The sequence below is a fragment of the Struthio camelus genome, chromosome 1 (genome assembly GCF_040807025.1).
Source record: "Struthio camelus isolate bStrCam1 chromosome 1, bStrCam1.hap1, whole genome shotgun sequence".
Classification (NCBI taxonomy): Eukaryota; Metazoa; Chordata; class Aves; order Struthioniformes; family Struthionidae; genus Struthio; species Struthio camelus.
In genome coordinates, this window is record NC_090942.1 from 167,874,408 (window position 1) to 167,900,087 (window position 25,680).

At 36.3% G+C, this 25,680-nt stretch overlaps 1 protein-coding gene across 5 annotated transcripts in view; it reads right to left on the reverse strand.

Annotated features, from left to right (window-relative positions):
• Window positions 1–25,680, reverse strand: part of GPC5 (glypican 5) — a 742,566-nt gene that overhangs the window by 229,880 nt on the left and 487,006 nt on the right. The window contains exon 8 of one of the 5 annotated variants that reach the window (XM_068929140.1): window positions 24,621–24,835. The exons of the other annotated variants lie outside the window; for them this stretch is intronic. Within the exon in view, the coding sequence (XP_068785241.1) occupies window positions 24,834–24,835 (2 nt within the window). The 3' untranslated portion in view covers window positions 24,621–24,833. Of the gene's footprint in view, window positions 1–24,620; window positions 24,836–25,680 lie in introns of those variants that run through there. 5 annotated transcript variants of the gene reach the window in all.

Sequence of the window (25,680 nt, forward strand, 5' to 3'; positions counted from 1 at the left end):
TATTTATCTCCTCTGGAATTCAGCTTAAGATGTACTGCATTCTCTAGCTGAGTATTATGCTGAAATGTACTGGATGTTAATGAGATGTGTTATCATCACTCACCCAGACAGAGCTGATAATTATTGCAATACCTAGGTTGTTCTATTCATGCACTATATTTTTATCTTTTTATTTTTCATTAACATTATAGAAATGCCTCAAGTAGAGATCATCGCCCTAATATCATGACCTTGGATTATTTCTGGGTTTTGCACATTGATCTTTTCTTTAATATGAAAATTATAGAAAAGCATAAACAAAAGAATAGTGGTGAAAATGTGGGATCTTGTCAGTCCCAGCTAAGAGTCCTATTTACTAGTTACAGAAACATGTTACCTCATGGAGCTTTCTCCATGATTTTGTAAATCTGAAATTCCTGGAGGCAAAGAGGTCTGCCTTCAACAGGAAATACAGAGGCTACTCCCATCCGCTGTGCTCTAATCTGTACCAGGAGTTCTGGACTCGATCCTGATTTAGGCTAAGGAGAGCCAAAACCTGGGTCCCTGCTCTTGAGAAACTCTCTAGCCACAACACTACTCCACAATACTTTGACAGCATCAAGACCGCAAGTTTCCTTTTCAAAGAGAAATAATATATTAGAATATGGTAGTGGTGAATAGAGAGCATAGTTGTCTGAATATAGGAGGGTGTTTCACATATTTTTGTACTTGCAAGTTCAGAGGCTGAGTCCAAGTGAGCCACAGTTTCAGAAATACTCCTCCCTTCAGTCCCTTGTGCGTGCCAGCTCTGCATGCTGAGTGTTATGAATACCACTCCCTGATACTCAAGTTACCTGGTTTGATTCAGTATGTTGATTTTATTATAAGATTTTAACTTCATTTCACAGTTTTCACTACCAGAGCCAAATACCAGAGTCTTATCTAGATTGAGATATTACAAAAGGAAGGTAATCAGAAGGGTGAAGAAAGGAGCTGACATTCTTGTGAAACAGTTCTAAGCATGACAGGCCTGTTTCTCTTGCAGATATTATAACTGGGTAAAGGGATTTTAATGTACTTGAGAGGGATTTTAATGTACTTGAGAATTAAGCCATACAAAAAATCATTTTGATCACTGCCCAGCTTTAGAAACAATTTTGAGACTCTGCTTCAAACAAATGATTATCTCAATTATTCTGAAGAGATAATGAGATCTGACTCAAGAAGTATGCTGAGCGCTTCACTGCTCATTTGCCCTGACCATGATAACAGCAGCTTTAGAGCAGAATGCGCTTACGCTGTGTAATGAAGTGCGAGGTGTTGTACAAAAAAGAATAGTTTGTGCATTACATACAAAAGAAAACTTAAAAACTAATAAAACAATGGGATTGCGTAGTATAAGGAAGATGGGGTGACAAATAAACTGGATATGAATAGACATCTTTGGGTTGCAAACTTCCTGGGGGATTTGTCTGCTCAAATGTAGATTTTATATTGTGGATCCCTATCTGAACTAGGTTTCTCTTCTAGCCTCTAGAAGAGAAAAGGCCTTCCAAAGAGTGGTTCATCTCGTAACGGAGGTACCTAAAAAGGTCAGATGCTTTTAAAAAGTCATTGCCTGGAAAAGAAGCCCAAGTCCCTTGTGTCAGGTGTAGATGTCTACACTTTAAATACCTTACATTCCAAGAAACTAATCCAACCCGCAGCGAATCTGAGAAATTGCTACTGCAGTACCAACAGTGCTGGGCATATTAGAAAGGATTTCACAAATTAGAAACAACAGCCACCAACTATTATTTTGTCTTGCCCTGTGCTAGAATCAGCTTTCCTAGCGGACATTTTAAGAAAGCACATACTAAAGGCTTCACTTTCGAGAAGATTCATATGGAGCACTCTCACGGACTGGATAGTTTATTTTTTGAGACTTCACTTACACATCATAGCCTAAAGTTCTATTAAAAAATCAAGGCTGCTCAAAACTGGTTCAAAACTGGCATAGATTCCCTGGCATTCCACAAAAACAACAGCAAACAAAAAAAGGGCTTTTCTTAAACTCTCTGTTAAAGGCAAGCTGAGTTTGATGGTCTTTGGGACCCAGGGCTGTTCTTCTTCCCTGTCGGCTATAGCCAGGCTGCTGCCATTGCCTGACCATAGGTCCACTCAACAAGAAGGCTGAGCAGGTATCCCTAATACACACACATACACACAATATACAGACACAGCCAACTACAGTCAACAGATGAACACAAACATGAGAATGGTGCCTCTATAAGCACAATATATACAAAACCCACACTCACTAGCATGAGGAATACACATGGACTGATTTTGTTCTTACTCGCTGTCTAATGAGGCTCAAAGCTTGCTAGCAGATCTCCCACCCATTTACACACAAACACAAATGGGACCAGACCTGTGGTGTCCTCAGTAGCCAGCTCTCAGACTCTATTTCGCTGGCCCTCAGACCTATGGGGTCTCCAGTAGCTGGTCCCTTGACATACTGTGGTCATCAATTTGTTGTTTACAAGTAACTGGCCCCTCTTACCCCCGTCCTCTTTACTTTCCCATGTTTTTTCCTCCTCAGTCTAAACTGATCCCTCCCTTTCCTTGCCTTTTGCCATTCCACTAAACATCCTATAATAAGTCTTTCACACACCAAGTCCTTCAAACATCCCATGATAAACTTTTCCAGCGGGAACCAGGATTATCTTGTTTCCCCCTTTCTATCAGTTACAATGTTCTGATTGATCCTTGAGGCCCTTCAAAGCTTCCTTCAAAGGCCCATCAGTCAGCGACCTCAGAGCTCTGGTCTTTAGTATTGTCTCCTTTATCTTCTCTTTCTTAGAGTTTGTGTATCTGGGTGCTTAATTTTTTACTTCTCATACCCTTTAGTCTGAATAGCCATTCATAAACTATCCTTACAAATCATATGCTCTTATATGACACATTCTTATACTTTCAGGTTGCATAGTCCGGTAACCTAGTGAGTCCGGATTCCTACTGAAATCAGGTATCACAGAGTAATGTTCCAAAGGAGATCCATCTTAAAAAAAAACAAGTCAAGAGTTTTAGTGAAATAAACAGCACTGTGTACAGGTCCAAAGCCCACACAGAATGGGGAAAAAACTGCAAATGCAGCTGCTTAAGACTTCTTGCCAAAAAGCTAAACATGATGTTACTTTGCCCTGGTTATCCTTTTATTAATTGTAAGAGTTAACTAAGATTACCAATTAAGGTCAACTAAGATAATCCAAATGCGGTCAATATGGGAAAAAATAGTTTAAATATTAAAAGATGACTAAAGGTCTGGGATCCTAACCAAAGACTTCTTTACAGAATTTCTACCCTTTGGGCCCCCAGATCTCACTCCCAATTCATTTTTGAATATCTGAACTATAATTTTGAAAAGAAAAACTGTTTGCCCATTTTACTCTTTATCAATGACCATTTGGCTAACAAGCCAAACAGCTTGGTAATTAACTTTCCTGTCTCATTATTAAAGGTAAGTGTTACTTCAGTATATACTTCTGCATCAAATATTCATTTTTGTTGTGTGAATAGCAGCTTCTGTAGAGTTCTAACATCAGTGAAAATCATGTATTACCCTTTATTTAGACTTTTAAAGGTTTCTGTGGCTTATAAAATGACGTTCTGGTGCAAGAGGACCTAGCTGAATAGAGAGTGTAGAAGAGCTCTGTATTTTGGGAGTCCTCTGCTACTGGAAAGTTGAAAAGGCAAATATTTTGTCTCCACCCACAAGGAAGTTCTTTAAGGGATATCAACAGCACAAGACGCAGACAAAGAGTATTTCTATAGCAAGGCACGTAGAGGAGCAGAAACAGAGAGCATCACTTAATAGTACCTCATGACATTCGTTCTCCCACAAAATATGATTCTAAGAAAAAATACATAAAAAAAAGAACTTCGAAAAGTAAAGTAAAAATGCCTGAAAGATTACACCATGTAGACTACTGAGAAAAAATCCTAAACACTGTAACTTTTAACCAACTAAAGAAGAATATATCATAAAGAAGAAAAGTAAATTATCAGAAAAGAGACAGGAATGCTCTGTTATAGCTATGTCTATAAATGTCTGTGTTTGACCCTTAGACAAAATTGCACGAGCTGGCTTGCGTCCAAGCTCTTCGGAGCTAGCCTCTGCAGCTATCCTCTTCTAGAGAGAGCCAACTGAAGCTGTCCAAAATAGCATCAGGGAATAACCTAACAATTAAGCAGTGAAGACGATTAGAACTTCACCTCTTCATATTGCCTCCTGAGCTTTTTTATTTAGTGCAGCCATAAAATACTAAATCAGTATAGACTAAAATACTAATCTAAAAAGACTAAAAGAAAAAAGGTGGAATAGAATGCCTTTTATGAGCATCCACACTGCTCGTGAAACTTACCCCTTTCATCAGATGTTGATTTTTTTTCTTTTTAAACTGAAGAGGAGAAACAACAGAAATAAGGGGTTGCAAATAAACACAAATATAGCACTATGACCTTTAGATATACCTTTTTACAATACAGAGAGGAAATTCCAAAATATAATTTATCTTTACATAGATTGAGCCTACAGAAAAAAATGCTATTTATTTTTAGCAAAGGTGCTGCAGTATTGCATAATTCTTTGCTGAAGACGCAAATATAGATATAGTCTGCCACAACGAGAATTTTGTTTTTAAGACAGTTAAAAATGCAACATTTCAATTTATTTTAATAAAATTAGAAGACTTTTTCAAATAAAAATGTCAAGAAGCAATTCTATTTTTTCAAGAAGCACTAATTTTGCTTCCTCCTTGCACCACATTTTTCTGATGTTAGGGACTATTAGCTCTTGCTGTTATTATTTCAAATGACTGTTGCTCATAGTAGCACATATATAATAAAATATGAGTCTGTTGATTTTTAGTAACTTTGACAATCAATCTAGGACTTCCAACATCAATTTCTATATCTAATTAGCACTCTCCAGTGCTATGCAAACTGTTACATAATATGCATAGCTAAAAAGTAGTACAGAAACAATTCTTGTCACATTTTTATTTCTCCAAAATAAAAACAATTGAGTACTGCCAATCATTAAAAAATTCCCAGTATTGAGTATGTTTATATATCTATTTGTGTAGCTAGTTCAAAGTTATTAGCTGAAATTTCTCAGAAAGCACAACTTCATTTTCCTGTTTAAAATGTGCATGATTATATGGGTAGCAGCTAATGTGCAAAGATAGAGCAATATCTCACTACTGCACATTAAGCGTGACTTGCATATCACCATAAAAGTTGCTGTATTGGAGAGACTCTAAATAATACTACAGTAAGTTACAGTTGGACAGAAGGTACAAGCATGATAGCTGCATTGCAAGTAGTAATACTTATCAAATATACGGTGCTCATATGTAGTTCAAATACACTATCCATTTCAAAATATCATATGGATTTCTCAATAAATAAATGTAATTCAATAAATGGTGTTCTTTAGAAATAAAAGGCATCTCTTTCCACTGGATAGCAGGCTGTCATTCCAATTTTCTATTTGCCACTTAATCAGTGCAGAATATCTGATCAGGAAATTGTACTTCATTGACTCCCTACTAAATTTAGATGTGAAATGTAAATAATAAGGATTGGTTTCTTTAATAAGAATAAATATGAATGGAAAGTCATTCAGTGCATCAGTGCAACTCACCTGCTGGCTCAGATTGTTTAAATTCAAGCACTTTAGTGATGTACCTATAGCATCAAAGTATCAATTACTGTCATACCAGCCCCCTGAACATATCCACCCCTATTTGTCTGTCCTGTTATGGACAAATTAGGCATCCAGCCCTGTGCTATAGATTTTGAAAATCAGTCCCCTAGTGCAGTTAGCTCAATGTACAAGAGTGGAAGGTTCCATTTGCTCTTATTAAGGAGTGATATTACCAGTAAATTTGTGGTGTTTCAGCACTTTGTAGGAACAGAATCAAAGAGCTTTTTTAAAATGGTATAACAGTTACAATGGGAAGAGCTAATTTTTTGCTGAAATGTCTTATGCATCAATCACTATTTACTGAAACTACAGCCTTGAATTTAGGGTCAATGTAACCGAAATTACATGGTATCCTAAAACAGTGATGAACTCAACAGAATTTTCATGAGAAATAGTTAAGGCACAGGAAATAGTATTATAGGAAAAATGCTGATTTGAAAGAGGATAGTGGAGCTAGCATAAAACGTGCTTTCAACAAATTCCTGTTGCACTAAAGAACTAGATAGCAAGCTACAGTCAGCACTGAGCAATTTATTAATGTAGGAGTAAAAAAAGGCACTGGAGTACTTTATTGACTTTTTTGCTCAGGGTAATAACTTTGTTTTGGGTAATGCTTCTATCTTTCTTTTTAAAGATGTAAGAATAAGAAACCTGCTTACTCAATATAGAATCTTCTAAAGGTAGCTACCAGTACCTTAAGCAGGCAGAATTCATTGATTTCAGCCCTTCTTGTTTAACTATCTACACTATCTATGTTTAATTACCATTTAGTCGGGTGTAAATTGTAAAATTTGTGATACTGAAACAAACACCCGCAAAACAGATTTAGTCTCCATCCCCAGGCACTAATCCTCTGGTAGAAGGGATTTGAAGTATCATTTATTGCACAGTTGCTCTTATGGCATTATATTGATATAAGCAAAGCAGAAAATGATCAACTGAAGTCATCATAAATTATCCTACATTTATTCTGATTATATGAACCACTTAGCAACAGTAGAAGAGACGACTGTGTCTTATGGTGTTCCTTCAGCTAATAACAAAATATTTGACTTGGGTACTGAAAACAACGTACCAAGGAGAGCATGGAGCCCTTTGTGATCTAAACTATCGTGATCGTCAGGTGGGTTTTTAAGATCACATATTCTGACTTAAGGTGTTCCCTATTTATATTTATATCATTAGGTTAGCAGAATATTAAATCCAGGATAACATTCTGAGGCAAATCAATTAGTAAACAGTGTAGGCCATTAGGATTGGGATTTCTAGAGCATAGATTTGAAGAATTGGCGCTGTGTATCCAAAGTCCGCGTTATACACATTTCAGAGTGTTTTATTTTGGAGTAGGTCTGGTTTGTTCTTCTTTCTCAGTAGCTGCTGGAGTGCATTAGCTGTGCTCCTGAAGAACAAACTTTCAATTCAGCTTCATCTGAAAGGAATCTAGTTTGTATCGTCTAAAACAGCTCCACCATAAGGATGAAAGAGCAGTGACCAGGGCAATTAGGCGATCTGTTTTAAAAGTGTATTCCTGATACAAACTAAAGAGTTAAAGTAGATGGATGCTTATGACACCTCGCACCTAAAAGTTCATTGCTTTAGCACATGAGAAGGCTGTAAATTTAGCATAGGTAAAATAAGAGAAAAACAAGCTCTAGTCCTATAACTGGTCAATGTTTAGTTGCATTTATTCTTCCTCAGCAGAAATCTGAAACCTGGATATTTGAGTGTTGTCATCCTGTGTCAGTGAAAAAGCAGCTATAGCAAAAGAGGATTTAGGTTAACCCTGTTTGACTTACCTGGGAAATAGATAAAAAGCACGTCTATGGGCATGAGAGCTGCTGTTAGTGACAGTCTCTCAGTCTAGAGGAGGTAAATGACTACATAAGCATTTTTAATCTATATCAGGATTATCAGATATACATTCATCTAAACCAGCTAAACCACCAATTTTGCTTTCACATGAACTAGGAGAGCTTCTACAGACAGTTACAGAGAAGATATGTGTTTCAGAAAAAGTTCCACGCTGCCTCTCAGCTATTAGCTGAAGTGTAGTGTCTGAATATAGCAGTCTAAATAGTTTTAGCAAACACTAACATATTAAATAGGGATATAAATTAGTGCACTAGAAATGAGCTGTTATAAGAAAGCAAGCAAGCATGGTATCACACCTGCCCAGATTCATTTTCACCAACTTAAAATCTTAAGAGTTACCTAAATTTTAGATGTTGGTCCCTTGGGAGTATAAGAAATCTCACTATAATAAGGACCTAAATTTTCTATACAGTCAGTAAAGAGAAACAGCTACTTCCTTAAATCTCTGGAGAACAGTACAGTCAGCTTAAGTTAAGAATCTACCTCTTCCTACTAAGTGTAGAAGTAACAATAGGAAATATCTGCCTTTGCTCAAGCTTTGAATCTTTAACTGAGAGTAGGCAACCAATTTAATTAGGGCGGTTGCTTTAGAAAGAGGAGAGAGCAGCAATGATGTTCCCTCTCTACCACATTTGCACAAACATTTATTAATTGACACATTCACTCTAGAAGTAGCCCACCAGGTAGCCCTTAGCCTCATGAAGCTACCATCAACCTCTGAAGAGTCTCCCGCCAAGGGGTACTCTCCTCACACACCCTTCTTGTTTGTCTCCCATCACATCCTCATAGGTAAATACAGGAAGTGTGGATTAGATGAGTGGACAGTGAGATGGATTGAGAACTATCTGGATGGCAGATTTCAGAGAGCTGGGATCAGTGGCGCAGAGTCTAGTTGGAGGCCTATAGTTAGCGGTGTCCCCCAGGGGTCAGTCCTGGGTCCAGTCTTGTTCAATGTATTCATCAATGACCTGGAGGAAGGGACAGAGGGCACCCTCAGCAAGTTTGCTGATGATGCTAAACTGGGGGGAGTGGCTGACACACCAGAAGGCTGTGCTGCCCTTCAGAGGGACCTGGACAGGAGGGAGAGGTGGGCGGAGAGGAACCTCATGAAGTTCAACAAAGGCAAGTGCAAGGTCCTGCACCTAGGGAAAAATAACCCCATGCACCAGGACAGGCTGGGGGCTGACCTGCTGGAAAACAGCGCTGCAGAGAGAAGGACCTGGGAGTGCTGGTGGACAACAAGTTAAACATGAGCCAGCAGTGTGCCCTTGTGGCCAAGAGGGTGCATTAAGCAGAGTGTTGGCAGCAGGTAGAGGGAGGTGATCCTGTCCCTCTCCTCAGCCCTGGGGAGGCCTCACCTGGAGTACTGTGTCCAGTTCTGGGCTCCCCAGTACAAGAGAGACATGGCGCTACTGGAGAGAGTCCAGCGGAGGGCTACAAAGATGATTAGAGGGCTGGAGCACCTCTCCTATGAAGAAAAGCTGCAAGAGCTGGGCCTGTTCAGCCTGGAGAAGAGAAGACTGAGAGGTGATCTCATCAATATGTACAAGTATCTGAAGGGGGGGTGTCGAGAGGATGGGGCCAGCCTCTTCTCCATGATGCCCAGCAACAGGACAAGAGGCAATGGGCAGAAACTGGACCACAGGAAGTTCCACCTAAACATGAGGAAAAACTTCTTCAGTGTGAGGGTGACAGAGCACTGGCACAGGTTGCCCAGAGAGGTTGTGGAGTGTCCTTCCCCGGAGATATTCAAAACCTATCTGGATGTGATCCTGTGCAATATGCTCTAGAGGACTGTGCTTGAGGAGGGGGGTTGGACTAGATGATCTGCAGAGGTCCCTTCCAACCTCAACCGTTCTGTGATTCTATGATTTGTTGACATGGCCAGCCAAGGGATGAGAAGTAGAGAAATGAAAAGGCATTTGTGAGTTTTCCCAAGGGAAAGGACAGAAGTTTTGTCTGAGTCCTTCAGGTCCTGGAACGCGGATGTGATCCTAGGAGAAGGAAATGCCGATTTCAGCCAGGCTTCTTTGTGCTCATTCATATTCCAGCTACTTAAGTCTTGGACTCTTGTCACAGTGTCTCAGCTGTAATTATAGTAATAGCTATTTTGACCCATTGGGGGCACTCATTCTTAAAACCCTATTCTCTAACTTTCTGACTCTCTTGCCAGTAGGTGGTTATGTAGAAGGCAGGCAAACTATACACACAGACAACAGCTTTCACCACAGTAGATAAATAGCATTGTCATGTACTTTACAGGGACTAAAATGTAGTATAAACCTGGGTTGCCTAAACCTGGGTTGCAAAGGACCGTGTTGGGTCTGAGATTCCAGGTAGTGTTTAGAAATTGGTTCCTAGAAAACTTTCAGGCCGATGAGGTAGGTGCCTTCTGATCTGGAGGTATAAAGGCATAGTTGCTGGAAAGTAAATAGGATGAAGACTAAATGGATGAAGTCAATAGGATGCCTGGGACTTGGATGGAAATTTAGCTACCCGGAGTACAGTTTAGGCAGGATTTAAGAGAATCAGATTTAGTCCTTCCTTCCTGTAAACAATGAGAACAAACATCCCATGACTTAAATCTCACTTTAGTTTCAATGCTTAAAATTAATTCTGGCTGGTTTGGGGTTTTTTCTTTTCTTTTTTTTTTTTTTTGAGTCTCTAGAGTAGTAAGTTCTTTGATGGGGGCCAAACATTTAAGAGAATCTGTCTAATGCACTGGCTTCAGGCTGATCTGGCTGCTGATCACATACAGTTATTTGGCGAATAACTGGATGAGGAGGCCTCTACTCTGATTAAAGAGAGATTCAAGACAATGTGGTTTTGTTCATGTCAAGGGTCAATATATGAGAAAAAAGCTTCTTACGACACTCAAGCTGGAACTCATTATAACTCTAATAAAATACTTGTGAGGAAAGAAATCTATTCAAGTAAAGACTAAGCTACGTAAACTAACATAAGCAGTACAATTTAAAAATAATAGGAAGGAAATATTAAAGAAAGAAAATTAGCTGGGAAAACCACATATATGAAATCTACCTGTATTGGAAGCATATTCACACAGATTCAGGGATCCAAAATGTGAGGTATTGCAGGTAACATAACTAGTGAAAATATCATATTTAGTTTATGTATTTTGGGTTTTCCATATACCAATAAATATTTATTCTTCCATAGAAGCTACATAGAAAAAGAATATGTAAAATTACTCACCGTATTAGGGAAGAAAGTCTTTAAAAGCTCTTTTCCTGTTAGCAGTATGAAGAAGGAAAATAATACCATGACATGTCAGCCTCGCACTTACCACATACCCGGAAAGAATCACTTTGAGTCCAAGCAAGGGAAAGTCTAAATGATTCTGACTCTAACCTATGTATAATCAAGTTCATTCAGTCTCTGCAATCTTGTCTTGGAGGAATGCTTTTCTCCTGAAGAGCATAATACAGCTAATTAGATTGGAACGAAAGCTGTGTGTTTTCATCTGCTAGAAGAGAACTGTAACTCAAGTTGATGTGAGAGAAACTGGCAGGATAAGTAAAATGGAGCAGGTGTGGTACTCTGGGCTGGACCGTAAAACCTCAAGAGGCAGGTAGGATCACCTTTTAATACATGGACATTCATTTCAAAAAGGGTAATCCTTAGTATTTCATTTTGCAGCTCCATAGAACACAAACATTGCTTTGAATATGAAAAAGATTATTTTAGGGCAAAATAGGCAATATTAATTTATATGCATTCCTGGGGTTTCAAAAAGGAGGAACACCAAAGAGAAGCTACATTAGTTATATGTAGGACACTGTTAATTGGTGTGATGTCTGTAAAGATGTGGAAAGATTGTTAAATGAGAAGAAAATCCCCTTTTTTGGAATGACAATTTAGCAAAGAGTACCATTAATGGCTATCTTGCAATTTTAATTAAGGACATAATGCCTTTAATTTATTTGCATGTTTATATGCATTTGGTCATAATCCACAGGGGAACTGCATCTCATATAAAGGATATTGTGATGTGGGAAGCTTTGACATTCTTTCACCATCCATAAGCTTTGCCATTCTTTCACCATCCATAACATGCTATTTCAGTATTTGAAATATAAAATAAAGGTAAATTAGACAGTAAAAAAGGAGGAAGGGCCTTGAGAAGAAATAACTTTACTGGTCATTTAGTTGGCAAGTTATAAATACCTAGTCAGACTTCAGGCTGAATGGAAATTTATTTTCAAAAAAATTTTAACTTCATACACTTAAGAAACTCTGTATTTGAACTTCCATATAGTATTTTTAAAAGTTATTATTTAAAGAAAACAAAAAGAAACTTTATAAATTTATCACTACCTCAGATTTCATTTTAATGGTTTACTCGGAATTCACTTTTAAACTGGTATGTTTGTTCAAACATTGTTAAGTGGTGTATGTTCTTTTCCTTTCGCATAAACACACACATACTATTTTTTCCTTGAGTTTGATAACTCTTAGTAGAATCTACAGATGTTCTAAGTTTACAGACTAAAAGAGGAGATAAGTTCTTCCTCACCCTTTCAAAATGATATCCAATTTCATAAACTGAAATAGTGTCCAAAAATTGTGGATTTTAACAGAAATGTAATGTGGTTGAATTTTTGGGACTTTATTACAGGACATATTTTTGCTCTTTCTGGCAAGGTAGAGCAGCCTGCAAGGAGAAGGAGATGGTGAGGTTATGAAAGTCATACCTTGCTAAACTGAGAGTTCTAATGAGGAAAGAAAGCTATAATAAGGTTTATCAGACTATAATACTCTATATGAAAAAGAAAAAAACCCAAAGAAATTCAGCTCACCAAATCTGCAAACTAAGCACAAATATTCAAGGAAAAAGGTTAAGCTATGGTGAGGCTAAATATGCTAACAAATATAGATACAATAATGAATGGCAATTGTCACTTGAATTCACAACAAATGGCTACATTATATGAAGCACTAAAAAGTATATTTGATGAAATATTGAATGGGTACCAATTTTTCTTTGGTAAATGGAAGGAATAATTAGGATTAGATCTCTTTTCCACCTGTGACTTCTGCAGTCTAGCTTCACATAGAGAAAGTCAGAAACTAGGTTTAAGCCAACTAAAATAAGACCTTATAATCAAACTTTTTTCACTTAGTTTTTTCACATTTGCTGATACACTATAATGAATTACAGTGAGTAATGGTTACTGGAAAAAGTCTGCCTAATCAAACTGCTGTGGATCATTTCCTTTTACTGAGGTAACTAAGAAAAAAAAGTCCTAAAAATACTAAAAAGCTATTAAATTGCATGTCTTGGCCTTTAATGAGCTCTAAGTACGACAGGAAAATCAAGGTTTTATGAAACATTTGCTTTTTAAACTCGGTTGTAAATAGTGCAGTCCTCTTTCTTACAGAAAGAGAAATAGACACTGGTTAGTATAGGAAATATCCTAGTAAGATGCTGGTTGGGCATACCAGAGAAACCTGCTTCTAGAAGGAGAATACTGGGTTTCTAAGGCTGGGGAGGAAAGTTCCTAGTTAAAACTAATGAAAGCAGAATAGAAGGGCAAAAGAGTCGGGGAGAGAGCTTCCTGAGAGCTGGAAGATATGCCTGTTGGGTCCTTGGCTCTCACAGCTCCAGTGCCTACGGTATAAACAAGGGTGCTTCTACTACTGCCTCCTTCGCCTACTCTTTTGAGGGTCTGTTTTAAAATAAAACACTGCCCTCCTCCTCTGAAAGGGCTCAAACATCTAAATTAAGGCAAGGAATAACAGTTATATATCCTTTGCTGACTCAGATCACTGGAGAGGAGCTGTAAACACTTCTGTCATCAGCCTCATCATTTCTATCAAACTAGCTTCAGCAGCTCACTGCTCACTGCTGGATATTGCTAATCTTATTCTAACAATTTCCAAGGACACAAGCTAGTCTTTACCTGCTGCACCATTTTAGTTTGTATGTGGGAGTGAAAGCAGTTTTCTACTTGTTAAACTTTGGTCCGGAGTAGGCAAGTAACATTCAAGGACAGAGATGTGAGACCAGATATAGGATAAGTGATTCTTTCTAAGGTAATTGCTGCTGGCTATTCCCAGGAAGTTATTTCAGTGGTGATAATACACTTCCAAACTGTGGGAAGGCTCTCCTTGGTTATTAAATGAGACTTAAAGGAACTCTATTTTTTAAGAAAAAGTCTTAAATAATTTAATAAGGACACTAACTGCTCTACAAAAGGAGTTAAAAAATTTCCTAAAACTTTTAAAACACATTATTCTAAAATGCTCTTGAGGTTAGAGAAAATTAATTAGTAAATTAATGAAAACAGCTCAGCTCAGGGTGAATTAGGTTTTCACTCTTCTCAAACAATTTTACATATGTTTGCATTTATCCTAGAATATTGATTTTGTATCATTAAATCAAAACAAGAAATTTAAGCTACAGTGGTCATTTTTAATAGAAGCTTGCAGGAAATTTTATTTAAAGGCTGCTGACTGAAGGAAATACGGCTGTTTTTTTTCCAATTTGATGTTTGTTTCTGACTCTTTTGATTAATTCAATTTTCTTTAATTCTGATATATGTAAGCACTTGAAAAATTAAATTTAAAAGTATATTACAAACACCTTCTATCATAGTCATTCTTCTTACATCACTTAGACTTCATCAGACCTATAAGAGTGCAAAGGTGAATGAACCTTACTTTTTGGATCCTGGAATATACTTGTCTTCCATTCAGTTTGAAAGCCTACTGAAGATTTTGCTTCTTAAAATGCTCCAAAATGTTGAGGATTTATAGCTAAATCATTCTTAAAAATATTATTATATGGACTGATAATGTTGCTCCAAAATTGATTTCAGACCACTTTCACATTGCTGCATATCTACAGATATTAAATAGAATTGTTATAAAAAAATAAAGATTTAAATAAGCACATCATTACATGATCCACAGATTCATTTAATGGAATTGAATCGTTTCAAAACATTAAAAAGTATCAGTTACTAGACAGAAAATATGAAAAAATTTTCCTCACAGTATTGCTGGCAGCTTTATGGATTTTACAAGTTTAAACTTGTAAGGAGAGAACCCACAACATTTTTTTGTTTTATCAATTCATGAATGTGCTCAATATTTACATAATGATTCCTCTGCAAAGATGAAAGAATGCATGTACAATAAATATATTGTGACCTTCCTGCAAAATGACTTTACCTTTAAAGATGGATCATGTAAGGTAATGGTTGGCTGCATCCAATACATCAATATTTATTAAGCTGACAGAAAGTCAGTTTCACCATAACCTGTTCAGTATCAGAAAGCAACAGTAAAAGATATGCCAGGATTTAAAAAAGAAAAAATAAAGAAAATATTCAGTTCATATTTTCAGTAGATTTCATTACACATTTTAGTAGGAAATAAGTCTTCATAGACTTTAGTGAATAAGTTGTACATAAAATGAAAAAAATATATATTGGTAGGATGCACTAGTTAGGAGGAATTCCCTGACTTCCAAGCCCAATGACCTTCCGAGGTCAAGCAGGTCAAGTGTCTTCAATAGCCAGATTTGACTAATGGGAGTATGGTTTCTGAAACTCCTAAAGCAATACTAGGAGAATGTGAAATCATGTTATAGTCATTGCTACTGAAGAGGCATTTAGAAGGAACTGACAACAAAGGGCAGGATCTTCTGTCCTGCCAGGAAATTACTGGATACTTACAAAAGTAAATGAAGTAAATAATACTAGAGAGAGAAAAAAATATCATGGAAGCATTCCAGAAGACAGGAAAAAATTTGCAAATTAATATGTTAAGGATGGCAACACAAAAATGCAGGAAGAAGGACATTCGATACTCTGGAAAATGAAAATATCATACAGATTTGCACAGTCTTTACTACACTAGGTTAATGTAAGCTCGATGTATTTCCAGCAGCTCAGTTATTTTAATTGGACATGCACCTGTGTGGTTCAAAAACCATATGGCCATCGAATTACCTAGCATATTATATTAACAGGTTCCAAGTGATGCAAAATACAAAACTTAAAGCCACTCCTTCGGCTATAGTCACATTATGAAGACATTAAAATTAAATAAATGATAGCAGGAATTAGGCACTGCCATTCAGATCCCACTCTAACTCGTCTTAAAACTATAACCTGAAACTAATCATGTATGTCTGGTCTTGGAATGCCAGTGTTTTCACAACTCAGCCTTCTTGGAGTAGTTTACTTCTAATGAGATGAGTACCACAAGCAGTTCACAGAGATCATGAGAGCTGAGCTTTTCCGTACGGTAACAATCTAACTACTCCTTGGTAGAACATGATGTTCCCGTGGATCCAGAAACTTCTTACAGAGAAGGGACAGAGTAGCCTTTCCCAATTCAGTATGATTAAACATCCATAAATCTTTTATGGTTCACAGAGCATGGGCATCTTTAGATTTTGAGCTAATGTGATAAACACAGTCACAAATATGCTATTTCACATTGCTACTTAAAGTTTACCCTTTCAAGACTGCTTTTCTGGTGCTGACTTTTAAACTGCCTGTATATTAGTGATATATCTGTATATGATGACTACTACATTAAACAGAGATGATGCAATTGTAGGTGAAAACATAGTAGAGTGCAGTGATCTCTGACTTACAGGCAAAACAATACAGGATGTATTAAAGAAGATAAGCAGTCGGAAACTCACTAAGCTCAATGGCATTTAAACAAAAATCCTTCAAATACTTTTGTGAGAATTGACAAATCCTCTATCATTACCAAAAAAGGGCCAAAACACAATATTTAAAAACCACGAACAAAGAGGTGTTAATTGTTGATACCATATTACAAAGTCATATTAGGAATAAGATATCCTAGAAGAAGAAAGCCTGAAGGGGGAGTAGGAAAAACTGTTCTAATAGAGTTTTCATGACAGTGTCTCACAAGAGAGCTTAAGCTAAAAGTACCATAATAGATATAATTCACCTTTATTTTAGCAACCATTTTAATAAGGGATCAAACATGAATCAGAACAGTCAAAGTTTTATGAAACATTGCGAGTGTGTTGACTTGCTTATAAACTTATTTGATGGGAACACTGGAGAAAGACAGTAAACTTTTCACATTCAAATGAATATAGCTAATACTAAGCTGTAATAGTCGCACTACATATTTGTGATAGCAATTAAGTGCTGTGTATCCGAACTTCTGATTCCCCATTATATTCCAACAGTAGAGGTAGAAATATCTATATGCGGCATTTCGGCATTTCTCTGAGTTCTCATCTCCTGCTTGTGACACACTGAGGTTTTAATCCTAAAATATGCTCTTTAAAGTACATCTTCACTACAGCCTAAAATCTGCATTCTCTAACTGAAGTTAATTGAAACTCCGTTGTCTGTGGCTTATTACAAATATAATATGAGTCCATATCAGTTTTCTTTATCTTCTCTTCATCTGATCTGTCTAAACAGATCATGAAGACAACTGGGCACCATATGTATGCAAAGCTTTGCCCATAATAGGAGTGTTTGGTTATGTTTCTCATCAATCATTCTTAGGATTGAAGATATTAAACATTTCTGATTGAATGACTTTGGCACAAAGTATAGAAACACACTCATGAAATCTGCTGATGACATTCTTCTCATCAGTACAGAGAAGGACTGGAATATCTTAAAGGAATAACTGGATGTTTCTGGGGACTGAATAACAGTAATTGGATGAAAACCATCAGTAATAAAATAATAATAAAAAAATCCTACATGTGCTAGTTAATTCCAAAATGATTGTGAACCACCAGCATAAGGCAAGAGTGGAGAATAGCAAGTATTAATCTGGATGCACCACATGGGGTATTTTTAGTATAGTTCTGCAGGACTTCTGTAAAACCACATCTGGAAGTTTAAAAATTATTACTTCAGATGAGACCTGTACGGAAAAGGTATTTCTTTGAGGAGAGAATTAAAAAGCTTATTTTATGTTAAGAGATAAAAGAGTTTGGCTCCTTTAGTCAGGTAAAAGACAGGCTTGTATGAAATATGATTGTTTTCTGTAAATACATCTGGTGGATAAAAACTACTAAAGGCGAAAATCTAGTTAATCTGAAAAGCATTTTCTTACAAGAACTACTGAGCAGCAACTGACCATACGTCTATTTAGTCTGGTAATCAAAGGCTTCCAGCAATGAAAAAAATTCAGGAATAACCTTCCACTGCAAGTGGTGCAGGCAAACTTGCATTGTCAAGCCAACACATCATGAGTGGAATTAGTTTGTGACTACCCCAGCGTCTTGAACTAAAACCCTCCTCATGTGTTTAGTAGCAAATAAAATGCCTACAGGCAGGTGGCCTGTTTGGCTATCCTGCAGCTGTGCTAACACCCAAACCATGCCCAAGCGCTGTTTTCAAGAGTGTTATCTGTCTCAGACCAAAATTGTGCCAGCCCCATGCTAACGATTTAACATCATAGACAGTCAAGTGTCAGTGCCCAGGCCTGAGCTTTGATTCCATTTATTGTACTAACATAAACGCAATGAGTAGAGACAGCAAGGTTTGTAGCTAACTCTGCAACACAGAAAGGAGGTGTTAGTCCACCAGTGACCTTCTCAGCGAAGGGATTGTAAGATAACACTGTATTTCTATTAAGAAGCTCTTATAAAATCTTTTCAGTCAAGAAACTGCTAGGCTTTAAAATGACAGCAAAACAAGCCCACACACATAGCATTTGCATATATAAACCACTAAAATTATCGATCTATACCTTCAAAATATCTTTACCTGGCTCATGAGTGGTTTACAACCAAATGAAAGGTTTTTTGTTTTTTTTTTTCCTGAAGTATAGAATATTTTTTATCTTATTTTTGGTAACTTAGAGTAGTCAAAGTAAGAATCTAGCAGATTTGTCAAACAGTAATTTTCAAATTAAAGCCAAGCATGACATCAGTTTTCCCTGAAAGGGCTAGGGATCATTTTCAGTAAAACTGTAAGTATGTGAAAAAAATCATTAAGGGAAAGGAACCCTAACCTTAACTGTTACAGTAAAATAACTCGATTTGTTACAAAAAAAAAAAAACTCAAATAAATGCAAAGCTCTGTTTTCATGTACTTTTCCAGTAACTTTCTTATATAACTTTTAGCAGTAGAAACACATCTACTTTCTAGATGTCACATCTACTGAGAGATTGTGGAAGTTAAAAATTGCTGGCTACCAAAGTGACCAAGAGCAAAAAAGTATTCTAGATTAGCCAAATCACCTGAAAAATCCATCTGCATGGAATAATTCACATAAAATATAAAAGTTGAAAAGTGTATATGTGTATATATATGTGTGTCTGTATATAGCCTATACACTTTGCATGCAAACAAATTATCTTGGACAGAAAATTCTCGTAGTTTTATACAAGGAATTAAATATTACCATTTTTTACTGTCTTTTATTCAATTTAAGAAAGTGCTACAATAGGCCACACAGACATAGTTTGTTTATACAGAAGTATAGCAAAGAAAATACTTCACTAATGCGTTACTTCCAAATGGCACCTGTGATCTCCAGTCATTACAATAACATTAAATCCACACCACAGTGACCTAATGTTATGCCACTGCAGGTTTCCTGGATGCATTACACAGACATTTGACCTGTGCTCTTCAGAAGTCATTACTTGAGTTTTGTCATGTGTAGAGTTTCCTTTGTTAGTGAATAAATGTGAAGTGCACAATATTTCAGACATGGTGATGGAAATTTACTGTGACTGTCCATAATTCCAAAGTCTGTTTAGGGAACAGATCTTCAAAATTGCTCCCTTAACATTTTAGGGGTGGTATAGAAGAAAGTATGTGTGTTTCTTTATATAGATAATTCAGCTCATCAATGGCTTCCAGACTGATAGAAAAACCCGACTTTTACAGTCACTGGTAAATGGAGTACAGTAATTGCTATCCTGCACAATAATAGTATTTTCTTCACTTTTGCTCATGGAACGGAATATTATTAAGAATAAGAGTATTATCATAGGTAGAAGAAGTAATATTATTAAGTTGACTTTCATAAATGTGAATGCTAATTATAGCTGTTAATCCAATGAGACACATTTCAGAGGTGTGGATAATCACCACAAATTTCACCTTTCTGTGAATATACAATAAAACATCAGAGACTTATTTCTAAGTATATTAACTGCTGTCAAGAGATTTTCTTTACATCAGGCATTGATTAAGCTAAACTTAAGTTCACCGTGCTATAGATGGCTTTGAAGTGCTGATATTTGTCATTTAAAATGTATATCTGCAGAGACGTCTATTACATCGTATGCAAGGAAAAGAAGGGAATATTGCCACTTGCATAACATACTTGGAGAAAGTTTTTATGCTCTTGTATATTAATTTAAATCTGGAGACTGGGAAAGAGTAGAGCATAAGGAAGTATGGAGATAATTATAATTAGCACTTTCCATGCATGTTTTCCTTACTAGCAAGGAACTGCTGTTAACAAACTAGAAAAAATTTGTCATGCTATTGGGATCTCTTCTAGAACAGTGTGTGGGGACAAGAGCTGATATGCACCCATGCACACTGATACAAGGGAATGCTTCACTTCAAAGAGAAAGTCTTCATTAGTTTATGCAATTTTATCCATTACAAACATAGACAAATATTATCCTGGCATGAACTGCATGGCTGGAGCTATCTCTGAAGCACACATATATGAAGGTATTTATGTATACGTGTGTGGTGGGCGGATGGGTGTGTTTCTATTTTCAAAATAATTTTTTTATATTCATTTCAATAATTCTTCAAAAATATGAAAAGCAATCATTTTGGGGTTCCATGGACAGCCTAGCAAATTCTTCCTTCAATCATCAGATATTTAAGGTGAATGCATCTATTTTAAACCCTGCCATAGTATGTACATTTCTACCACAGCGATTTCTGCTTGTTCGCTTATTAAAAAAAAATATGCATTTTGTATATACCAACATGCTGTGTTGGATTTTTATCCAATTTCTGCTGAAATCAATAAGAAGGGAAGCAGAGTCTCAGTATTTTCCTATGTTATATATGTGATACCATCTTCCTATTTTTTACATTATTCACTTTACCATAGATTTCAGTATTATATTCAGCATAAATTAAAAACCCAGAGTACACAAAAATTCTACTCAATATTTCATTAATACACACAGATCCTCCTTTCTTCAAATGCCATAAATCTTTAGAAGAAAATAGAAGAATGATCCTTCAGTTTGTAGGAGGATCCTGTGATATGTTAGGCTCATTTCTCTCAGAACGGAGAGACCCTCTGCTTTCACTAACTTCAGTAGTAGTCAGGAGACCTACAGCTTGCAGGAATCACTGTCATTGCTGTCATATTCATTAAAAGCCTGCTCAATGCAACGCTGCACTGAGTAGTCTTACAGCTCTCAATACAGTTAAGAAAAACCTCGGGCATTCAAAATAAAATCTTTAACAATACATTTGTTATCAGATTGTGCCTCATATGTTATCTTTTACACAGAATAACGTTATCATTTTCTACCCCCATCCCTGTCACTATCCTTCTGATGAACAGCCACGTCATCACTTGATTGACTAAAGTAGTATTCCAGTACTTGGTTCCCCTTATAGTCCAACCACTGGCGTTCTTACGATACAGCTCACCTGCCAGGGATAAATGCCAAGGTAAGTCTGGGGACTATAAGGTATATAATTAGGGGCTGCATTTTCCAATCTGACAATAACACAAGTTTTGCAGTGGTGAGGAAGGGCATTTTGCAACTTTGAGGAAGGATTCATCTGATTAAATGCACCTCTGAGGTGAAAAGCTTTTACAGACAATAAAGAAAAACAGGCCCTTCCAGGGAATGATTCATCTCACTTAATAGCAGGGACTCATGTAAGTTGTCATGTTAAGCGACATTTGAGGTGATCTGGGATATCCCATCTGGCTTTCTGCTGCTGTCTCAGAAGGGCACAAGTCTGTCATAGATCCTAGAATATCATATTTTTTCCCAATTTCAGGAAAGCATCTATGAGCATCCAGGTTTTGGAAATCCTAGAGCATCTCAAACAGCATTGAATCCTTGAATTTAAGCAACTGAATTGAGTCCTAGATGTGTGTATTAGAAGATATATGGTACCCTAGAAAGGCCTACTTCTTCCTTCAGCAAAGATATTCAAGGGTAACTAGATCAGTCATAGATGTCTATAACTGAGAGAGATGAATGCTACTCCCAGTGATAGTCAGATACTACTTTGAAAAATCTTCACTAAAAAAGGTGTCGAAGCCCCTCTACTATTACTCTTTTACCTTGGCTACATCTACACCCTGGAGAATGAAATTGCAGAACCGCCAGGTCTTTATTTTGGGGAAATCATGGGGTTTTTGAATAAACTGCTTTTGGGGTAATTTGCTTCTGAAACACTATATTTTTATGATAAGGCTACTGTAAGACATGTAACTACTGCAATTCTTTTTTCTTTTTTAAGAACTTCATTATGCAAACTGTGTTTACAGACACGCAAGAATGGAGCAAACATTTTATTAACAATAACAAAGCTAGAAAAATTTCAATCAGACGATCTCTTCTTTTTCTCACTCTTTCTTCCCTTCTTTAATTTAACTGCAAATCAGCAGCAGATGCAATGCTTCTCTTTGTTTCTTTGAATCAATACTGTATTTTATTACAATTCTGTTGAAGTAATAAAATTATCTGACTGCCCAGCAACAAATAATATAGACAGGAGGAAAAAAGAAAATTAATTCAAAGAGTCCCAATTTAATGGAGCTAATTATGGTGCTTGTAGATAATGGAGGAATTTCTGGGTTTCTACTATTTTTAAGACAATATAATAATATATAAAGGGCTCATGGTGTCTAGTAGAACAGTAGAGGGTGGCTTGGAGTGGTATGTTTATCAGGTCTGTCTGTGCAGGTCTGCGATGCAGTCCACAGTACACACACTTCAGAAACTGAAGCATGCCGTTTGAGCACTGTAATGGAGTTCCACAATCTGTATTATGTTTTTATCCATAATTTCATGTTACAAAGTTTGAGTGACAAAGTAGTTTACTGGACAGGTCATTCCTGCTCCATGAAATGTTGCTGTAGCTGCAAGAGATAGGGTTTTTCAAGCTAGCTTTAAAAGTAGTGGTGCTGAAGTATGGTAGAAGAGATTCTGGAGCTCCAGTACTGTTCTACTTAATCCAATAGTGCAGAATCGAGAGACTTGCAGGAGAAATTTCCAAAGCCCATTTACTTTTTTAGACTTTATGGAGTTGGGGCATCCATGAATAAAGACTGCAAATATCATAGCTTTTTTAAATTTTTCCTCTAATCTTTTGTTGATTGCAATAATATTCTTGGATGCTAGCCCTGGATCAAGTATTCCTTCCTGATGAATTTCGTGCTTGTTACTGTATTCAGTCCTGTGAGTCACAGTCCAGAATGAGTGTGTTTATATATTTATGTAAATCTAAACACACAATGTCCAATTAAAATTCTGTTAAATCAATAATACCCTATTTTATAAGGATTCACATGACAATGTAAAGTGCTGAAATGGCTCTTAAATGGTAAAACAATTTTTTTCACAGACAGCCAGTACCTTAGGAGATAACAACTCCGTTAACAAAAAAAGGAAAAATGATTAAAATCTTTACAAAGCATATGTCAGCTAGGGATTAAAAAAGATCACAAATTATAAGAATAAGAAAATCATAAGTTCACACATAAAAGTAAAACAGCAACTTTAGAGAAAAAAAAGATAACATTCTAACCTTCACATAAATGCACAGATGTACTAACAAAAAATCCTAAACTTTGAGCAAAATTTTTGATGTGTAAACAAAACAATCACCACGTAGCATTTACTGAGAAAAATCAGAACGATGTGATACAGTGTGGATCACAGATTATTGCACTTTAGTTTCTAAATGAGCTTAGACATCTGTGAAATTAAAACCTCAGGGCCGACAATTTATGTGACACTATGTTGAGAAAGGAACAAAGCTTTGAGATGCAAATTCCAGCTTCACGTGGTGTCAGAGCAGGTAACCTTGCAAACAACCTTCACACAGACCAGTCCTCTCCGCTCTGACTGATGTATCCCATATGTATCTATTTCTCCTCTTCGTTTTCCAATCAAGTTGACAGCAATTCCCAATTCATTTTCTAAAGAGACTGATAAAAGCCAGGCTGGACCTGTACCTGTTATTAACCTCTCTTGTACCATTATTACTTATTTTTCTCCTTTGAGATAAGCAGTTACACTGCACTTGCTGATCCTTGCATGTGATGTGTTATTACATAAAAACAGTACTGCAAATGTCAGGCTATTACTGGGTCATTACAGTCAGGTCATGATATTTGAAAATTTGATGTTCTTAACCTTTTCAAGAGTTAACCAATATATATTATGGGTTTATTTGTCTTTGTTTGTTTTTGTCACTGCTTTTATTGCTGTTGCTAACCCTACTTATACAGGAATACAGGGGCATATATATTACACTAGAAATAATGCCACAAAAATATGTATGTTATACTGAATAAACTATGACTTAATCATTAACAATATTTGCATAATCATTTTCACTGGCCAGTTTGAGATTCTCTCATTATTTTGAAGCAATAACTTTGATCTCTATATATGCACAAAGAATTATTCAAATCTTTTCCATATACATATTCCACAAATACAAATGCCACAAATATAAATGCTGCTGTTTTTTCTACATGCAAATAGGGCTTTTCTGCCTATCAGTTGCCTAATTTGCATCTTATCGGTGATGCACACCTTTATATTTGTTATGAAACAATGCTAAAGAAGGTTCAATAAAATTCAATATAACACATATATGAAAATGGGCCAGAATGATATTTTGCAGATATAAATTAACTGCAAATCTCAGCTAATGTCTGAAACTGATCATACATCAGAGAGGCATGCTCAGATGCCAAAAACTGTGATAGTCTCATACAGCCTCAATCTCAAAAGATGAATATCTCAAAAGTTCATTGGTTTTTGCAAGATTAACATCACTTTGTGCCAACAGCTGGAAAAAAAAAAGTGGAGTCAAGTAGTTGCCATATTTGGCTTGAAATAGTATCAAAATCCTTCTGGGAAGCCATTCAGAACAGAGCGTTCATGAACTTGGACTCCATCTTCCACTCAGATACTCATAGTCAGATTCTCTAAATGAATCATTCCAGGAATACATTTTTAATTTCTTGATCACATACAGTAGAAGTCAATGATTCCTGCAGACAACATATTAATATGAGTTGTCAGGTGCCTTTTTTGAGGTATCACATTGAAATAAATCTCATGTAAACTATATACAGAGAAGAGTTTTCTAAATGTATACCATAAATATATCAATAAATCTTTTTATTTATTCATTCAATAAGTGGATGAAAAAAGATCATTTAGAAAATCTCTAAGAACCTTACTAGAACAGTCATTCTTGGGAAGTTATTGAAGAATACTGCATATATATTTTTTTACTAGATTTTTATAGATGCTTTTATAGATGAATAAAATCAATGGCATGCTGTCCATCTGCTGTCCAGCTTTAAGAACTGAATTGTCATTCTTCAATGCTAATAAGGTATCACTCTTTTTCTGATATATCATTAATCATGGACAAATGTTCTTGAAAACTTAAAACAACTCCCAGAGCCACAATACATTTTTACGATGACATACATATTCGAATCCACTTAAGACATGCAATTGAAAATACTGTGCTAGAGAAAATGCTTTTTGTATTTTTCTCACACTACAGAAAATGCAGCTGAAACAAAATCTCCACAAAACCAGTCAAGAAGGTCTCAAACTATGGACTGCACATGATTCCAGTAATCATTCTCATTTATGAGACAAATGACATGAAACTATTACACCTCATGGGCAAAATAAGCTGTAAAAAAAAATCACATAACAATGCTTGTAGCAGTCAGGAAGATTTGAACTCCAGAAGCAAGTTATTTGCCTTCTTGGAGAGTGAATGGGTGCCATAATTTTGAGTATGAATATCTTTATTGGAAGCTTTTGTTTCAGGTCCGCACAATAAGCTCTTGCCTCAACTGCTGGATGTGATAAA